This window comes from Carettochelys insculpta, chromosome 1 (assembly GCF_033958435.1).
Source record: "Carettochelys insculpta isolate YL-2023 chromosome 1, ASM3395843v1, whole genome shotgun sequence".
Lineage (NCBI taxonomy): Eukaryota > Metazoa > Chordata > Testudines > Carettochelyidae > Carettochelys > Carettochelys insculpta.
The window spans coordinates 3,099,654-3,119,127 of NC_134137.1; the positions used below are offsets into that span (position 1 = coordinate 3,099,654).

The window sequence follows — 19,474 nt, forward strand, 5'->3', positions numbered from 1 at the left end:
GTGCCTTTGCTGTCCTGATTACTGCCAGGCATTTTCCACCCATATATTTATACTCCTCCTTAGTCATCTGTCCAAGTTTCCACTTCTTATATACATCCTTTTTTGAGTTAAATTTGACCAAGAGTTTCCCTGTTAAGCCAAGCTGGTTGCCTACCATATTTGTGCTTCTTACTATGCAGCAGGATGATTTGTTCCTGTGCCTTCAGTAAGATGTCTTTAAAATACCGCCAGTTCTCCTGAACTCTTTTCCCCCTTCATCTTCATTTCCCAAGGGATCCTGCCTATCAGCTCTCTCAGGGAGTCGATGTCTGTTCTTTTGAAATGAAGGGTCTGTATACTACTGCTCACCTTTCTTCCTTTTGTAAGGATCCTGAAATCTACCATCTCGTGATCACTGCAGCCCATGTTGCCACCCATTTTTATTTCTCCTATTCTTTAAATGTCTTTCTCCTTCACATGCTGTCTTCAGCTTCCTTTTTTCTTCCCCCTGGACTTTTTCTGCACCATCTCCAATTTTACAACATCCTTGTTGAAAAGTGGAGCCTGAGACTGGATACAATTGATGTCACCAGTGGTATGTGCAGAGATAAAATCTTTCTTCTGCTTCATCTCACCGCTCCCTTCTTTATGTGTAACACACACACCTTCCAGGTGTGGTTGTCTGTCCCAGGCAGAGGGACTTAGACCACTTGCAGAGAGAAAGAGAGAGTCGCTGCTCTGGACTCAGCGGAGAGGCAGCTTGCTTTTAGCTCAAGCAGTAGAAGTTCATGCACTAAGTTCCAGAGGTCCCAAATAAGGTCCCAGATGTCAGCAGTTAAAAAAGAGGCTCAGCTGGGATTTCAGTTGCATCTCTGAATCTCAGGATGGTCTTCCTCAGCTAGAGGAAGCAGGAAACCCACATGCCTACTGGGCGTGGTTCACAGTCCCACGTAGTGGCACTCAGAACACTTACAGAGAGAAAGAACGAGTCTCCTCTGCTCCCTTAGCCGACAGCCAGATGCCTTTTGGCTCAAGAGGTCGAGGCCCACGCACTAAAATCCAGCAGTCCCAGGTTCGCTTCCATCTGTCAGTAGTCAGGTGTGCATCCAAGGATCACATCAGCCCTTTTGGCTACAGTGTCGCCCTGGGAATTCACAATCCGTTGGATGTTTCTGGTGACTGCTAAACCTTTACCAGTGTCCTTCTGTTCCACAATATCGCGTCATAGTCCCTGCTTTCCCTGTGTTAAGAGAATAAATATGAACCTTGCCAGCCCTTTGGGTCATCCACAGATTTTATCTTCAGTGATTTTCTTTCCTCCCAGATCATTTATGAAGCATTAAGTCTCTTTACATATCAGGAGCTAGGAAGCGTTTGCTCTTTGACAACTAATATGTAATAAGCTTCATTCTTCCTCTCTCTCTCCTCTATCACAAGCCCCTTATTTGTCTCTGCTTTAAACAGTCTCTGATTTTGCAGTCTGTCCACCTATGGGAGACTCCCTCTTGTCATAGTCTGTCTCCCAGCTCTCCTTTATGTTTCCTATACTCTTTATGCAGATTGGGTGAAGTGAGCATATGTCTAGAGCAGGTTATTCTCCTACCCAGTCCTTAGGTTTTCACCAGGAACGATAATGATCAGGTATTCTCCTGGAGCTGCAGTCACTGATGCCCAGGTCTTTTCTCTGAGGTCTATTGGAGGTGGGATGTTGTCCCCGGCACATCACATGGAAAAGCTGTGGGGTATTTTCTCACTCTGTCTGTGTCTACACTAGCAAGTCCTTTTGAAAATAAAGTAGGAAAATAAAATAAAACAGGCCTTTTCCAAAAGAATTTATGGATGGCCTGATCAGTACCACACTGTACCAAAAACCTACTGATCGCTATACTTATCTACACCCTTCTAGTTTCCATCCTGCACACATGACTAGATCCATTGTTTACAGTCAAGCTCTTAGGTATAATCGCATTTGCTCTGATCCAACTGACAGAGACCCAAAACTAAAAGAACTTTACCAAATATTCATAAACCTGAATTACCCACCAGGAGAAGTAAAAAAACAAATGGACAGGGCCAGACGCGTACCCAGAAACCAGCTACTCCAAGATAAGCCCAAAAAAGCCAAGAACAGAACACCACTGGTCATCACTTACAGCCCCCAACTCAGGCCACTGCAACAGATTATTAAAGACCTACAACCTATCCTTAATCAGGATGCTACACTCCAGAAGGCCCTGGGTGACATGCCTGTTCTCTCCTACAGACAAACTCCCAACCTCATGAGGATCCTTACTAACAGCCACAGTTTATACCCCAGGAACACCAGTCCTGGAACCTTTCCCTGCAACAAAGCCTGCTGCCAGCTTTGTCCACATATCTTCTCTGGAAATCCCATCACTGGACCTAACCAGGTTACTCACAGAATCACGGGCACTTTCTCATGCTCCTCTACTAACATCATGTATGCCATCATGTGTCAACAATGCCCAGATGCTTTGTATATTGGAGAGACTTCTAACTCCCTTAGACAAAGGGTCAACGGTCACAAAACAGACATTAAAACACTCCAGATCCACAAACCAGTTAGTCAACATTTTAATGGAATGGGCCATTCTGTCAAAGACCTCAAGGTATGTGTGTTACTGAAAAGAAATTATCACTCCTTTGTAGAAAGGGAAACGGACAAATTGATATTTATATTCAAATTCGGAACATTAACACATGGTTTAAATTGTGATGGGAACTTTCTGAGTCACTATAGGGGCTCGTCTGCATACTTAACTCAATCTAATTCTTGATCTTTCCCCCCCACCCCTCCACTCTCTGATTTGCTCACCTTGATTATCTTTTTCTTATTTGTCCTCCTTGCTTTACTGTTTTTGGTTCTCTGCGCCTTAAATATTAAGTCTGTTCTGGTCTGGCTATGGTCTGAAGAAGTGTGTCTGTCCCACGAAAGCTCACCTAATAAACTATTTTGCTAGTCTTTAAAGTGCTACTTGACTGCTTTTTGTTCCAAAAGATTTTGTGGAGCCTCTATACACAAGATATGATCTTTCATTCTGAAACTGAAAGAATGCAGCCCTTTGCATAGGAGGCACTCTTCATCTCTCAGAAGAGGAAGTACACTTTTTGCCAAAGGATTCTTTCAGACTAAAAGATGTGAAGATGCCCCAGGCCCCTCTTTTAGAAAGAACAGTCCTCATGGCACCAGATTTTCCAACCTCTGGCCTGTTCTTTCGAGAGAGAGCTGAGGCTGTGTGAATGCTGTCTAACAGAAGAGGTTTTTTTTTGTGTGGACACAGTTGTTTGGAGAAAAGATTTTTTCAGAAGAGATCTTCTGGAACAACTGCTTTCAAAAGATTGCTGTAATGTAGACACTGCCTCTAATTTCAAGCAACTAAGTGAATGGGAAACTCTCTAGGGGGTGGAACAATGAGGCATAACCAGGATCCACATTATTTTTTTTTCCTGATGGTGCCTATTAATTTCTCTCCCACTATGAAATGTTGGAATTATTGCCTCCAGAAACACTGTCTAATAAGAAATCTGTCGGGTCGGTCTTTCACAAATAATTTTTTTCCAAATAATTAAAATGTCAGTTTTAAGACTTCCAGGAGTGAACGAAACTCTTTGTCCATGACAACAGGATGTAGTGTCTCCTATTAACATTGTCTTTCCATTCAGGTATTTCAGCTGGGATCATCACCCGAGACTCTGGGCTCACACAGGAAGTGATACAATACATGAAGTAGACATTGATCTGTCTCAGCAACTCCATGTCACATTCCAACGAAACTATCTTCACCAACCCCTCCACTTTCATCCTACTAGGGATTCCAGGCCTGGAGGCAGCACATGTATGGATCTCCATCCCATTCTCTATCATTTATGCTATAGCCCTCTTTGGGAACTTTGCCATCCTGTTCATTGTGAAGACAGAGCCAAGCCTCCATGAGCCCATGTTCTATTTCCTCTGCATGCTGGCTGTCACCGACCTGGTCCTGTCTACAACCACGCTTCCCAAAATGTTGAGCATCTTCTGGTTCAGTTCCAGGGAGATCGATTTCAGTGCCTGCCTCACCCAGTTGTACTTCATTTCCTGTTACATAGTAATGGAGTCTGGGGTCTTTGTGGCCATGGCTTTTGATCGCTATGTGGCCATCTGTGATCCCCTGAGACATTCTATTTTCCTTACAAAGCATAAGGTGGCAAAGATTGGTCTGGTCGCAGCTCTGCGTGGCAGCATCCTCGTAATGCCCTATCCCATCCTGGCAAGGCAGCGGCCATATTGCAGAACCAACATCATCCCCCACACATACTGTGAACACATGGCTGTGGTGAAGTTGGCCTGCACGGACATCAGCATCAGTAGTTACTATGGGCTATTTGTGTTACTCTCTGTACATGGCCTGGATGTGATTTTTATTGCCATTTCCTATGCCCAGATCCTTAGGGCTATTTTCAGCCTCCCCACAAAGGATGCCCGGCTCAAGACTTTTGGGACCTGTAGCTCCCACTTCTGTGCTATCTTAGCCTTTTACATCCCAATGATCTTCACCTCCCTCATTCACCGCTTTGGCAAAAATGTGCCTCTGCATTTCCACATTCTCACTGCCAACATTTACCTGCTAGTGCCCCCCATGCTAAACCCCATCATCTACGGGGTGAGGACAAAGCAAATCCGGGGCAGGCTGCTCTGGCTGTTTACTCATAAAAGATCCTGAAGTTTTCTCCTAGGTCTCTGGCTGTCAGACCCAGCCCAGTGCAGAGCTGGCTGGGGACATGGATAACTTGGCCCTTCTCACACAGGCTTTTATTGGATAGTCAGAGGCACATTTCAACCCTTTCTTCACCTGGCTGGGCAGGCTCAGTGTGACAAGCTGGGGAATTATTCTGTGTACATCTCATTAACACACAAGGTTGTCACATTTGTACTGCTAGTAACTAGACCCTGTGGTCCCACCCCTGGATCTGCCTTTTCCCTCAAGGCCCTGCCTACTTGTTCAACTATTCTGCTAAGGCCCAGGCCCCAACTTTGTTCTGCTCCTCTCAGCTCCTTCCCTGTCACTCACTGGATTATCTCTATCCCCCTCCACCAGCTCCTCATATCCCTTTGGTGTGGGGCTGGGAGCTGCTGTAACTTGCCAAGAAGCCTGAGTGAAGGCAGCAAGGACACAGCAGTGCTGTTATCAGTAGAGTCAGGAACGGAGGGAGAAGCCCAGGAGCCACATGAACCCTGTAGAGGATTGGGAGCTTTTGACTGCAGTTGGGAAGCTGGGTAGGACTACAGTTTGGGGTATGTAGGGTGCGAGAAGACTTTGTAACGGTCTAGAGTGCAGTCCAACCCCTCTGTGAATCCTCCGGAGAATTCCAAACAGGCCAGTCTGTGCTAGGTGAAAAGCTGCAAAACAACTAACCCTGCCATGGCAACAACTGCAAACAAGGCTTGCTTGCAAAGACTTCAAGGCTACGCTAGCAGTAGGCCACAAGAGATAGTGATAAGAAATGCATAGGCAATTTTAGGCAATCTTATGTTAATGAGTTCAGCTTTATCAGCTAGTGTTAGGAGGCCTGTTACGGAGCCTCTCCCCGAGCGAAGCTCTGGTGCGTTGTATCTTCCCCCATGGGTGACTGAGGCATCTCCGGGGCTCCCGGTGCGGGTGTCACGCGCTTTCAATAAACCAAATATAGCACTCGCCTTCTGGGTGCAGCCTCGTTTCTGGGGAACGCAAGCCTGGCTGGTTACGGGGTAACAGCTGGCCAGTCTAACCTAAGAATCTCCATGTTCCCCCTCCCCCCGGACTACTGATAATAATAGATAAAAAGGTCCATGTCTGGAGGTAGGTCTCAGGACTTGTAGCCATCACACGTCCACTGTGAGTAATATAAGAGCAGCACAATTTTATTACAATTAGTAGCAGAAACTTGCACAATGAGATGTCTAAGGTAATGATTACACACAGATGTGATTGCCCCGGCCGGTTAAATAGCTCCCATAAACACAGCCTGAGTATAAATTTGCAAATGCCAAGCATAGCACCGTTCTCTTGCTGCCTCCCAAGGATGTGAGGAATTGAAGGGTTAGCCTCACTATGTTGGTGGAGACAATATTACAGGGGAGGAAACTTTAACAATTTCAGGAAAGGTTAGCACTAGTAGAGAGAAGAAATCTGTAGAAAATCCATTAGAAAATCCTTTCCCACTGTGTTGGCCATGGGTTTTTGTAAGTTTATGTGCATCACTACAGCCCAGCCTCCCTAATCTAAAAGCAGACTTCTGCGTCATACGATTCTGAAGGTACGCACATCAGATTGGGTGTTAAACAAAGACACTCCTTTGAATAATCAGGAGATGCCATTTCACAGCCCTGTGGGCAAACTCTTAAAATGTGCATCTGTCATCAAAATGCCAAGAGGTGCCAGCTGATGAACATTGGTCACTCTGTCTATTCTATGGGAAACAGGACGGCCAGTCTAACAGAGCCATTGTATTTTGGCACCTTCGGGTACTGCACAAGATAAATATCACAGTGCACGTCAACACACTGGTCCTTTTTTCAGATATCCCACAAGATATCTTAACACCACATAATCGGTCAGCCTACTGGTTTCCTTCTGTCCCATTGGGGTTAAACTAAAGAAGCTAAAATTCTGGAAATTTCTACATACTCACACTTATCTGCACACATATAAACAAGTGTTAATGCCAACATCTTACAGAGCGTAAGCCCTGCAGGCCCGTAGTGAAAGTTTGAAGATGCTTGAATATAAGCTTACAGTGTATACATCATATACATTTATTCTTATAGACTCCAGACTAGAGCTGTGAGGCAGGCAAGGAAGTCTGTTCCTGTGGACTGTATCAGCTTTGAATGTAGGTGGACAGCAGCTGGAAGAGCTGGAAGGATAAGGCCCTGTGTTACACAGGAGTATGGGATGCCGCTCAGAGAACAGATTGCTGCAAAAGCTCAAAGGGAATGAGAGAAATGGCCTCTTTTCCCTTGTGCCCCTTGCCCAGGGGATGATGTTGAACAGTGAACCTGGCTCTATTATGCAATTTGTGATGCCTTTGGTCACTACTTCCAGAAGCTCTTTAGTCAGGCTGCTAGGCAGCGTGATCCCATGTCTCGGATGAAGGAATGCCACAGAGGTAGAGTGGTTTACCCAAAGCCATGCAATGACCTGGTTGTAGAGCAGAGAATAGGAACTGGACGTCCTGGTCCCATCCCATCAGCACTATTGCCCTGGCCATGAACTGTCATTGCTCTTCTGGCTTGTATTAGATGCAGCAAGACTAGGTGTGTTTTGTGATTCGTGGAGTTTCAGCCTTTTTAAATGGGGGAGGGGGTAAAGACTTATTAGATAGAGTGCTAAAAACTACAGCCACAACAGAGGTGCCCACACAGCCCTTTCTTCAGCCATATCTTGCTTAGTTACCAGGGTCTGCACATAGTCTGGAATTCCACCCAGTGCATAGAACTCAACGTTGTTCTGCAAGGAACCAAATCCTTGCAGCCTGTGAGTCAACAGCCCGACCAGGGCATTTCAGTAGCAGCACACTAGATCTGATAAACAATCATCACCACTGAATGCATGAATATGTTGTGCCCAGGTCACCCAGTGCCTGCACAGTAGAGCTGCATCTCTTCCCTCCCAGCTCACTGGACACTGCTGACACTTCATCTCTAGTGACGTGCCTTGGGCCCATCCCTCAGCTGGTGTGAGTGGAGCAGCCCCACTGAAATCAAGGGACATGGCCTCACTAGAGAACACGAGGGAGAGACAGCACCAGACCTCTGTGCTGCTGCATGGACTGTACGAGTGAGGTCTGAGAGAAGCTAAGCAAACTTTCAGCAGCTAGGGACTCATGGGCCAGCTTTCCGACTCAGGACATTTTTGCTACAAGAGTTTCTCCATCCGTAAGAGGGATATAATGTACTGGAGTGGTTAGCAATAGTCCATGTAAGACTTGACAATGGTGTCCATGTGTCATTGTGTGTCAATAGGATGCAAACAGGGTGCCAAATTCAGCACAAACTGCTGAGAAATAGGATAACTCAACCTGCCTCGTGGAGGTTTTATCAGTAGGTTGTACCAAGCCTTGAAGAAATGCAAACCTCTGTCTTACCACACTGGAAGCCAATAATAAAATCTCCTGAGGCATCTCAGCCCTTGGCTCACCATTTGGACACTGGAAGTCATGATGAGCAGTGACAGAAAAGAACAATCTTACCGCAAAAGACACTTTCTAATCTCAAAGCATCAGCCACAGCCTGCAGTCCCCAGGCAAGTGTCTTCAGCCAACCGACACTGCCATACTGCGGGCTGTGGCAAGGTGCCCCTTTGTCTGCTTCTGGTCCCCCTGCCTCTTCCCCTGACTGTTGGGTTTAGGCTGAGGCTACCTCTGTAGCTCTGGCTGGTTAGCCAGTCTCCTTCCCTCCTCTAGACACAGCCAGGGCTCTCAGCCTTCCTGGGGGAGTGGAACCTATGCCCTCTTCCCTCCCCAGTGCCCTTGTGAGCAGTCCCTCCACTCCTTATTTGTGTTGCTTTCTCCTGATCTCCTTCACAATGGTTCTCCAGACTCCTTGACCTCCTCTCTCAGTCTCCCCTAGTCCAGGCTTGACTGGCTGCTTTCTGCTTGCTCTGGTTAGCTGATTGCAGATTGCTCTCACCTGTGTTGCACCACTAGCTGCTCCCCTAGCTCAGGCTGCTGGCCTGAGTGGCCTTTTCCCCCATCCTAGCAGGGTCTGCTGCAGGGCCCATTCTACCCTGCTGGTCTGTTAGTTCTGTAATGGTTTCAAGGCCTTTAGTTAGTTCCAGCAATTAACTTAGTCCTGCTGTTAGCAGTGATTTCAACATGTTAATGGGCTTTGGGCTTGTTCTGCATTCACAGGAGTTGTGATACAACAAAAACTCAAGACTTTCCGTTAAGAGCAAGCACATGGTACTACTGTTGGCACCCCAGACACAGCACACCAAGGCTAGCAACTAACAAACAGCCATCATTCAATGGAAGGGTGGAAATTTCAATAGATTTCTTTTGGGGAGCACAAGTCATTGTCACAGTAACCACTGCATCATTGCCAGGGGGCATGTAATTGCCAAATTGTGTTCCAGTTTCACCATTTAATTAGGCAGTTAAAGAAAACCACTGCTCTTTGGAATAGTGAAATTATGATCACGAGCCACAGGGCCAAATTCTAGATTCCCCCACAGCAGTGGGGAACCATTCTAATCAAAGTCTCAAATGCTGGCCTGGCCTTTTAAGTATTCTGCTAGTGTAATAATGCATGGTTACCTTGACACTGCACCTTTCCGGCTCATCATGCAGCTGGTTCTGCAAATCAGGGTGTACAAACTGTGACTGGAGGGGCACCTGGGACATTCTTAATTGGCAGTGCCAGTAGCAGGGCAGCCTGCAGAAGGAAGAGCAGATACCCACCATTCTTCAAAGTAACACCAATGTGAACGTTCCTATCCAGGCACCAACTGTGCCTCTATTTCCCACTCTGATTATCAGGAAGTGAACAGAAAGGACTCACATGGCCCCCTCATTGCATTCAGGTCTATGGCTCCCAGTCATCACCTAGCTGCAGTACTGTGAAAAGTTTAACTCAGTGAATGCTTTTTTAAATAAAAGGAAAAATAAATGCCTTTATTTAAAGGATTGTATTTTTCAAAAACACCAGCGTTATTTTATGGAGTTAATTTTTATTTTAGATTTCTTAAAAATGGGGTTAATATTTTTCTTTAAATTATTTTCAGTAAATGTTTGAAATAGGAATTCCATCAATTCTATTTTTTCCCCTTCATCCTTGGAAACTTTTATCATCCACTATGTTTTAACAAAAAGGGGCTATAGTCAATTTGGTTTCTAGTAACATTTGGTTTCCGGTTTTCAACCTCAAGTCAAACACAGAGCACTACCCCATATTTCTCTGTCAAAACAAAAAAGCAGTCGAGTAGCACTTTAAAGACTAACAAAATAATTTTTCAGGTGAGCTCAGAAGAAGTGGGTCTGTCCCATGAAAGCTCGCCTAATAAATTATTTTGTTAGTCTTTAAAGTGCTACTTTACTGCTTTTTTGTTATGATAGCATATAGACTAGCACGGCTTTCTCTCTGTTACTATATTTCTCTGTGTTATTAAGAAACAATCCTATTCCAGATTCAGCCTATTTGTCTGGCTCATCCTGGGTCAGTCTCTTTCAACATCTGTTCAATTACATCAACTTTGAGGACTTCATTTGATTTGGTGATTGTCTCTTTTCTGTTTTATTTTATGAGAAGTAATCTCATTCCAGGAACGTCCAGTGCTTCTGACACACACCCAAAGCTTTATTTTGTTTTAAGGTGCGGTAAGAGGAGCTGTATACCAGATTTAGTTGTCCTGGCTCTTACCATTTAGCAGGAGTTCTTCATCAAAAAGACAGACAAATTCTTCAAAATTTATAGTAGATTGCCAAAAGGAATAAAAATCTGAGGCTATGTCTAGACTGCAGGCTTCTGTCGAGAGAAGTTTTTATTGGAAGATATCTTTCAACAAAACTTCTGTTGAGAGAGCACACCCAGACACCAAAGCTCTTTGAAAAGCAATCTGCTCTCTTGACAGAGAGTGGCCAGACAGATGGGACACTCTCTCAGCAAAATGGTCACATGGAACCATGTCAGCCAGGTTGCAGATCACCATTTCTTTCCAAGAGCTGGTGCTGGTGACCTGCGGAGACGCGTGCCGAAAGGGACCCCTACAGACAACCATTCCCTGCCCCTACTGTGGGCTTGTCTACCCCTCTGAGGGGCACCAAAGCTCTTGCAGTGCCTGCTGTGCTTGCCTTGAATTTCCAGGTGACCCAGATGGTCCCTAGGTGCCATGCAGATGGAGCTGCCTATGGGATTGCTATGGCCCCACTTGAACATTCTGCAGCTTGTGCTGCACTTCCTGGCAGCTGACTTCTTGTCCCTCAGCAAGATCAACCCTGAGCTCATTTCCTGGCATTGGGAGCTACACCTTTGCAACCACACCCCGTGGTGGACAGGTGGCTCTGGAGACACCATGCCAGTTGAGACAGGTGGGACCAGATGGTCATGGAGCAGTGGGATGACGAGCACTGGCTACAGAACTTTTGCATGCAAAAGGCTGCCTTTATGCAGCTCTGTGCCTGGCTCCCCCTGCCCTCCAGAGAGGTGACACACAGCTGCAGCCCTCCACCCACAAGGAGAAGCAGCCACAATCACCCTCTGGAGTCTCACCACCCTCGATAGCTACCAGTCAGTGGGCAACCAGTTTGGCGTGGAGAAGTCCACTGTTGAGGCCTTCCTCATGGAAGTAATGCACTCTTGAGCTGCAGTCCCTGCTAGGGCAGGCATCCCACAAAAGGGGGACCCTCAGGAAGTGGGGTTGGGGGGTGGAGGGCAAGCCCTATGCCCAGGGTTTGTACCATCCCACACTCACACAGCCCCATGGGGAGGAGGGTCCTGGAGCACCAGGAGGGAGGGGACAAGAAGGGTATGGCCACATCCCAAGGGCGCAGGTTCTCCCTTCCCCAGTGAGGGAGAGGGGAAGTGGAAACAAAAGTAAGTAGCAAAGTGCAGGGGCTTGGTGATAAGAGGAAGAGAGACCGAGGCTGGCAAAACAGGAGGGTTAAGGGAAGGAGACGTGGGAGGCTCTGGCAATCAGCATTTAGAAAGGTAAAAACAATAACCTACTTCCATAGCCCAAGTACCCAGTTTGTCATACAGACACAGCAGAGTACAATCTGAAAAGGATTTAATGAGTCTCTGAGTTTCTGGTAAGTAATTAGAGAAAGAGGGTGTGGCACCGTGCCACCAGCAGCTCTGCACAGAGCTCAATCTTAAAACTTCACAGCCCTTTCTGAGGAACAAGCTGGAGCAGCCTGCTGCGGATCTGTTTGGTCCTCACCCCATAGACAATTGGGTGCAGCATGGGGGGCACCAGGAGGTACACATTAGCAATGAGAATATGGACATGCAGAGGCACATTATGTCCAAATCGGTGTGTGAAGACAGAGAACAGAACTGGGATGTAGGCGACTAAAATGACACAGAGGTGGGAGCCACAAGTCCCAAAAGTCTTGATCCGGGCGTCCTTGGTGGGGAGGCTGAAGATGGCCCTGAGGATCTGGACATAGGACATAGCAATAAAAAATATATCAAGACCAAGCACAAAGAGTGTCAGAAAGAGACCATAGTAATCACCCACGCGGATGTCAGCACAAGCCAGCTTCACCACAGCTATGTGTTCACAGTACGTGTGCGGGATGATGTTGGTTCTGCAATATGGCCACTGCCTTGCCAGGAAGGGAAAGGGCAGTGACAGGATGCCCCCACGCAGCATCATGGCTAGGCCGATCACGGCTACAACATGGTTTGTCAGGACAGTGGAATGTCTCAGAGGATTGCATATGGCCACGTAGCGATCAAAAGCCATGGCCACAAATATCCCAGACCCCATCAATGAGGAAAAGTGAAGGAAGTACATTTGGGTGAGGCAGGCACTAAAAGATATCTCCCTATATTTGAACCAGAAGATGCTCATCATTTTAGGCAGGATGGACGTGGAGAGGACCAGGTCACTGACTCCCAGCATGCAGAGGAAATAGTACATGGGTTCATGGAGGCTTGGCTCTGTCCTCACGATGAACAGGATGGTGAAGTTCCCCAAGATGGCTATTACATACATCGCACAGAAGGGGAGAGAGATCCAGACATGTACTGTCTCCAGGCCAGGAATGCCCAGCAGAATGAAGGTGGAGGGGCTGATGAAATTAGTTGTACTGGAATTCAACATGGAGTAGAGAAGTAATTATTGAACTCTGAGGTGGAACCTTTTCTCTTACATTTACCATATGTTCATCTCATTTCCTTCATGTGCCCAGGATCTAGGGTCATCATCACAGTGCAAATGCCTGGCTGGAAAGACAATACAAATCTGAGATATTATGTATTGCTGGGGGCTGTTCTCATGTCTGAAGCATGTTGGTTGTTCTTCTCACACTGAAAAATTACGTTTTCATGATTCTGAGAAAAAGATAATGAAAAACTGATCCTAAAAATGCCGGTTCCATGTTTTATGACATGCTACAGACCATGGTCTGGAACACCTCAATCATCACCAGTGGGAAACAAGAGCATAGGAACTGTTAATCCTTCATCAAGCCTTAATGCAATTAAACTTAGGTTACAGAGTCCATGCTGTAGGGAGTGCCACATTCACGCACTTGTTCAAAATCATACAGTGGGAAAAAAACAAACAAACATTGGACAAGAAAAATGCCAGGGGAACATCCCAGCTAAAACATACCACCAGGGACAGACTTGGGTGTCTTTGGGAGCAGCATCATGAGGACAACCCAGAAAACTCTAGGGCAGTCAGCCTAACTTCTGTATCAAGAAAGATAATGGAACAAATGATTAAGGCATCCAGTTGTGAATACGTAGAGGATAATAAGGTTATAAATAACAGCATGGATTTGTTAAAAAAAATCACGTCAAACTAACCCTATAGCTTGCCTTGACAGGGCAACAAGCCTTGTGGATAATGGGAAAGAGGTAAACGTGGAATACCGAGAACTTCGTAAACATTTGTTATAGTCTCACCTGACCTTCTCATTAATAAATTAGGGAAATACTACTTAAATAAAGTTACTGGAGGGTTGGTGCATAACTACTTACACAACTGTTCCCAGAGAATTCTTATCCAGGGTTTACAGTCATACCGGAAGGACATCACAAGTGGAATTCTGCAAGGATCAGTTCTGGGACCATTCTACTCAATATCGTCATCAATGGTTTAGATAATGGCATAAAGAGTATGCTTATAAAGGTTGCAGGTAATACAATGTTGGGATGGGTTGCAAGTGCTTTAGAGGATAGGATCATAATTCAAAATGATCAGGGCAAATGGGGCAAATGGTCTGAGATAAATAGGATGAAATGTACTCCATATGGGAAGGAACGATCAGTTTCACGTATACAAAATGTGAATCACCTAGGCTCATGTAGGAGGGAATAAGGCAGATATAGGTCTAGGGGTCATAATGGACAACAAAATAAACTACATAAAGGACCCAAGATATGTAGAAGTCAGCAGTGTGTCACTGTTGCAAAAAAACCAAACATTTTTACACCCAAACAACTAAAACAAAACAAAACCACCTTTAATTGTGGCCTGAAATGAGATCTTAACTGATATGCATTTAAGGGCAATTTCTCCATTTTTGACATATGCAAGAATGAGACACATCCAGCTTAATTAACTGGTCCTACTAGTGATAGCAGAGTAACAAGTTTCTCCTGTTCTCGTGCCTCACTCCCTGTTGTATTAACCCTGGATTCTGTGTTTCCCCTCCAGCCCATCCGACGAAGTGGGCTTTACCCACAAGAACTCAGAACCTGAGTTATGAATTGACAAATCAACCACACATCTAATTCCGAACCAAAAGTCTGAATCAGGCAGCAGGGGAGCCAAAATAAGAACCAAATACAGGGCAGTTCTGTGTTCAGCATAACATATTAAAGACAAGAAAGTTTGAAAACAAGATTTGAAAAGGTTAGGAGACACGGAATGGAAAATCTGGCATGGGATCAAATCAAAAATACATCTAAGAATATAGCTCATGCTAATCCACATCAGGAATGGAAAATTGGTCCTGTGAAATAAACCAGATTTTACCCTTTAATAAGAATGCAAAATGGGTTGATAGAGAGAAATGTGCAGATTAACAATTGTCTAATTCAGTGTGGCACTTGCATTAGTAGGAAAACACTCACATGTAGCAGGGAGCACTCTGCAATATCAGTACTGCACAGGTAAGCTGGAGTAGAAGCTGTTAATAGACATATCCCAAAAAACTACTGTCAGTGGATCATTGTCAGTTAAAGGGTCTGTTTCTTCTGGGGTTCTGCAGGGATCAGATCTAGGCCTGAGGCTGCTCATTATTTTCATCAATGGTTTGGAAGCCAATAGGAAATTACTGCAAATGAAATTTGCACTCAATCCAAAGTTTAGCAGTGTGGTTGCAATAAGGGAGCCAGGGTTGGCACACTGATTGTCTGGATCATGTGGTGAGCTGGGCCCATGCAAACAAGATGTTTCAATACAGCACATGCAAAGTTAGCTTCTTGGAACAGGGATTGCAGGTCCAACACATAGATGAGGGCACTGTATTATGGATTGCTGGGCACCTGTGTGACCACGGTGCATGAGGCATCCCTCACTGGCAAAGCCTAGATGAGGGAAGGCTACAAAAGGGAGACCAGCTACTCCCAACGCTGGTGGGTAGCACTGAATATACTCTCCAACAAGGCACAATCTGTGCTTCTGGGTCCCCAGACAGAAGGAAAATAAAGAGGACAACCACAACAACAACAAGAAATCGCAGGCCCCTTATAGCATCCCACGCCTCTGGCTCCAAAGTTCCACCTAGATCCAGTACAATAAAACTTATTTTAAAACCCTTCTCACATGCACAAAAAGTTGTTTCCGACCCCAAAGGGTCAGCCACATTCCCTGGTCTGTATAGGTTTGGTCCTTACCACAGGTATTGTGCTGCTTGTTAATCCATTAGTGTCTAAACCAAAAGGTATATGGTAAAGAAGGAAAAGAATAAGGAGAGAAGTGTCACACACATGCCAGGTTCAGAGCCCAAGGATCAGGTTTTTAGCAGTACTGGTGAAAATGATGGTTTGCAAGTCCCTCTGGAACTCATGCACAGCTTATATGAGTCTTTCCGCTCTGTGTTCAGAGCTTCCTGTGTAAAATGGTTCTTCTAGAGGTAAGAAGCTGGAATGAAGACAAGATGAAGACCAAATGGAGAAGATGTGGCTGCATTTTATAGTCTTTTGCCATGCGGCTGCTGCTTTCTTTGTTCCATGCACAGGCTGTCCAGCACATGGCATGGAAGCCTTAGAGTCCTATCCATAAGAATGCCCCTACTTGCCTTGATGAATCATAAGGTTTGTCTCCTGTCATCTTTCAATGGGCCAGTTGAATATCTGATGGTCCTTAACAGCCCATCAAACAGGCTAGGAAGTTCTGATGTTAAAATATCTAGGTGCATCACATAGCACAAGTTTTGAAACACAGACATGCATACATATACGCATCCAAAATACAAAGTGAATACATTTTGAAGATGCATTACACGGCCTAAGTAACACTCCTCATTGCTACTTTGTAATCTTGATAGTCGTAGTATTGTAAAATCTCACCAAAATTCCATACATCATCACATCCTGAAAAGGTTTGAATTCCCAGTATCATGGTGTGACCAAAAGGGCTGAGGCACCCCTTGGATGTACCTGGAAAAACCATGGAGGGGATCCTCAAGGAATCCATTTTGAAGCACTTGAAAGAGAAGAAAGTGATCAGGAATAGTCAACATGGATTCACCAGGCGCAAGTCACTCCTGACCAATCTGCCTGCCTTCTGTGATGAAGTAATTAGCTCTGTGCATATGGGAAAGGTGGCAGATGTGAAATACCTGGACTTTAGCAAAGCTTTTGATGTGATTCCTCACAGTATTCCTGCCAGAAAGTCAAATAAGTGTGGATTGGATAAATGGATTGTAAGGTGGATAGGAAGCTGGTTGGATCATTGGGTTCAACAGGTTGTGATCAATGGATCTATGCCTGGTTGGTGATCGGTATCAAGCGGATTCCCAAAGGGCTGGTCATGTGGCTGGTTTTGTTCAACATCTTCATTAATGACCTGGACAAAGGGATGGATTGCACCCTCAGCAAGTTCAAAGATGACACTGAGCTAGGTGGAGAGGTAGATATGCTGGAGGTTAGGGATAGGGTCAAGAGTGACCTACATAAATTGGAGGATTGGGCCAAAATAAATCTGATGAGGTTTAAGAAGGACAAGTGCAGAGTCCTGCACTTACAACATAAGAATCACAAACACTGCTACAGGTTGGTGACTGAGTGGCTAAGCAGCAGATCCTCAGAGGAAAGATCTGGTATTACAGTGAATGAGAAGCTGGACATGAGTCAACAGTGTGCTCATGCAGCCAAGAAGGCTAACAGAATAATGGGCTGCATTAGTAAGAGCATTTCCCATAGATTTAGCGCATGGCCACTTGGCAAAAGACTATTCCCCTTCTTCATCACTGTGGAGGCCACATCTGGAAATTGTGTCCAATTCTGGCCCTCCCATAACAAAAAGGATGTGGACGCTTTAGAGAGAGTCCAGAGGAGGGCTCAAGCATGTCTTATAAGGAGACACTGAGGGATTTCGGTTTATTTAGTCGGCAGAAGAGATTAGTGAGGTGGAATTTGATAGCAGCCTTCAACTACCTGAAAGGATGTTCCAAAGAGGATGCAGACAGCCTGTTTTCAGTGGTGACAAATGACAGAATGAGGAGCAATGATTTCAAGTTGCAGTGGAGGAGATCTGGGTTGGATATTAGGAAAAAACTATTTCACTAGGAGGGTGGGGAAGCAAAAGAATAGGTTACCTAAGGAGGTGGTGGACTCTCCATCCTTAGAAGTTTTAAAGTCTGGGTTTGACAAAGCACTGACTGGGATGATTTAGTTGGGATTGGTCCTGCTTTCAGCAGAAGGTTGGACTTGATGACTTCCTGAGGTCTCTTCCAGCGCTAGGATTCTGTGATTCTGTAACGAATAAACAACTCTGCAGAGAAGACGTAACATTTTGGCCACTTCCACTGGCATTGGAGCAAACTCATCCTGTGAGGCAGGTGCCCTTCATGTTTAACAGCTAAGCAAAGCAGAAAGTGCAACAAACTTACTCTGACTGGTGAAAATTACAAATTAATTGTCTTCTCTTGAGTTCCTTCAGGCAGCTGTGTCCACATCTCTCTGACTCCAGCATCTGCAGCAGTATCCTATGCTGACAGCCAAGACAGCTATGTGCATTGTGTAACTCTGTGCAGTCCCACTGGCATTTGCTCAATATCAAGCACTGAAGTAGCATCTGGATGCAAACAGACTGGAGATGAGTCTATCCGTGCTTCTGAGCTATTTATGCAGGTTTAAGAGTCACCAGCAATTAAGGGACTGTCCCAAAGGAGATGAGAAGTCTTGGACTCTGTGCTGGGAGAGAGAGGAACTGGCAGCTCTGTGTATTTGTGTATGTTTAACAATTATAGTTGATTAGTAAGAAAACTAGGGATAATGCCTAGGTCTCCTGAAGCCCTGATATCCTGCATGTGCCCAGGACACATGCATTACTAGGAACATGTCCCCTTTGTTCAGATGATAAAAGAAGCTCAGGTCACACAAAGATCAACTGGAAGGATGACACACAAGCCAGTACTCTTCTCAGCACACCATTCTTCTCAGAGGGCCCAGGGCACTTAATCCTTCAGGCTCCTTCCTGTGATGCCTTTTATTTTGCTTTTACTTTTTGAGGCTTTGACTGTCCCTCAGATTCCGCTCTTGGCTTTTCTAAATCCATTTTCACACTGCATCTGCTGGAGTTAACGCTCCTTTCTGTTTTCCTCAATGGGATTGAATTGCTGCTCTTTATGAGGTGCTCTTTTGCCTCTCACTGCTGTTTCGTTACTTTCTTGTTCAGCTACTGTGACACTTTTTGGTTCTCTGGCTATGTTTTTTGTTTAGTTTTATATTTACTTTTAGTTTTCATCTCTAGTACATTATGGTCACTGTTACAAAGCAGTTCATCTACATTCCCGTTCTGGACCAGACCCTAAGCTCCACTTCAGATGAAATTAAAATTTTCAATTCAACTTGTGAGTTCCAGGATCAGCTGCTCCAGGATGCATTCATTTAAGATGCCAAGAAACTTCACCTCTACATTCCAGACTTGAAATCCACCATTGTTATTCCTATTTATAGCTTCTCTATTCTCCTTGGGCATTGTAATTACAAGCTGAAAAATCTCTAACCTGGCACTCTCTCATCTGGAAACATCCATAATTCAGCATGATTTTAGTTAGCCAGACGATCACTTATCATGGCTGTGGCCAAGTTTCCTGACATCCCATCAAGTTTGTTTCCAGACACCAGTCCTGGCTCACAGTGTTCTGTGCTGTTATTTAGCTCTAATTTATCCCTAAGTGTCTTCTAAGAACCCAGTAAGCACTGGAATTGTTGGTAATGTGCTAGACAATATTGACCTCCTGTGCTCCTGCAAATTCTCTTGTCCAGCACCAGTCAGGTCGTGAGGTAAGTTCAACCAGTATCACCATTCTGGTCCAGTGGTTAGTGGTGTAGCTCTCCTGTTATATTCCTTTTATTAGAGCACAGAATTATTATCGCTGAAGATTCTGTAGTACATTTTGGTTTGTGTAGGCTTTTTACTTCGTTTGCATCTATGCTTTGCTTTCATTTCGTGCCACTCCCCCACCAGCATGAGCTCAGTGTCTTCAGAGACTGCGTCGAGGTATCCCGTGCCAGAGAGCAGCACTGCAACAGAAGCCTGGAAACGCCGAGCCAGAGACAGGGCCTGAACTGACCTCCAACTCACAAGCACACGGGTCTAGTGAATGG

At 45.2% G+C, this 19,474-nt stretch overlaps 2 protein-coding genes across 2 annotated transcripts; one reads left to right on the plus strand and one right to left on the minus strand.

Annotated features, from left to right (window-relative positions):
- Nucleotides 1–3,755: 3,755 nt before the first annotated feature.
- Nucleotides 3,756–4,703, plus strand: LOC142001987 (olfactory receptor 52M1-like). Its single transcript, XM_074977698.1, has one exon. The coding sequence runs from the start codon at nt 3,756–3,758 to the stop codon at nt 4,701–4,703; it is 948 nt and encodes a 315-aa protein (XP_074833799.1).
- Nucleotides 4,704–11,837: 7,134 nt separating this feature from the next.
- Nucleotides 11,838–18,802, minus strand: LOC142001989 (olfactory receptor 52E4-like). Its single transcript, XM_074977713.1, has 2 exons — nt 18,789–18,802; nt 11,838–12,771 (listed from the first exon to the last, which is right to left on the minus strand). Exons 1-2 carry the CDS (start codon nt 18,800–18,802, stop codon nt 11,838–11,840), a joined length of 948 nt encoding a protein of 315 aa, XP_074833814.1.
- Between the last annotated feature and the right edge of the window lie 672 nt (nt 18,803–19,474).

Bases quoted from the DNA above. Each gene is read 5' to 3' on its own strand.
- LOC142001987 (XM_074977698.1), top strand. From the start codon at position 3,756: ATGTCACATTCCAACGAAACTATCTTCACCAACCCCTCCACTTTCATC.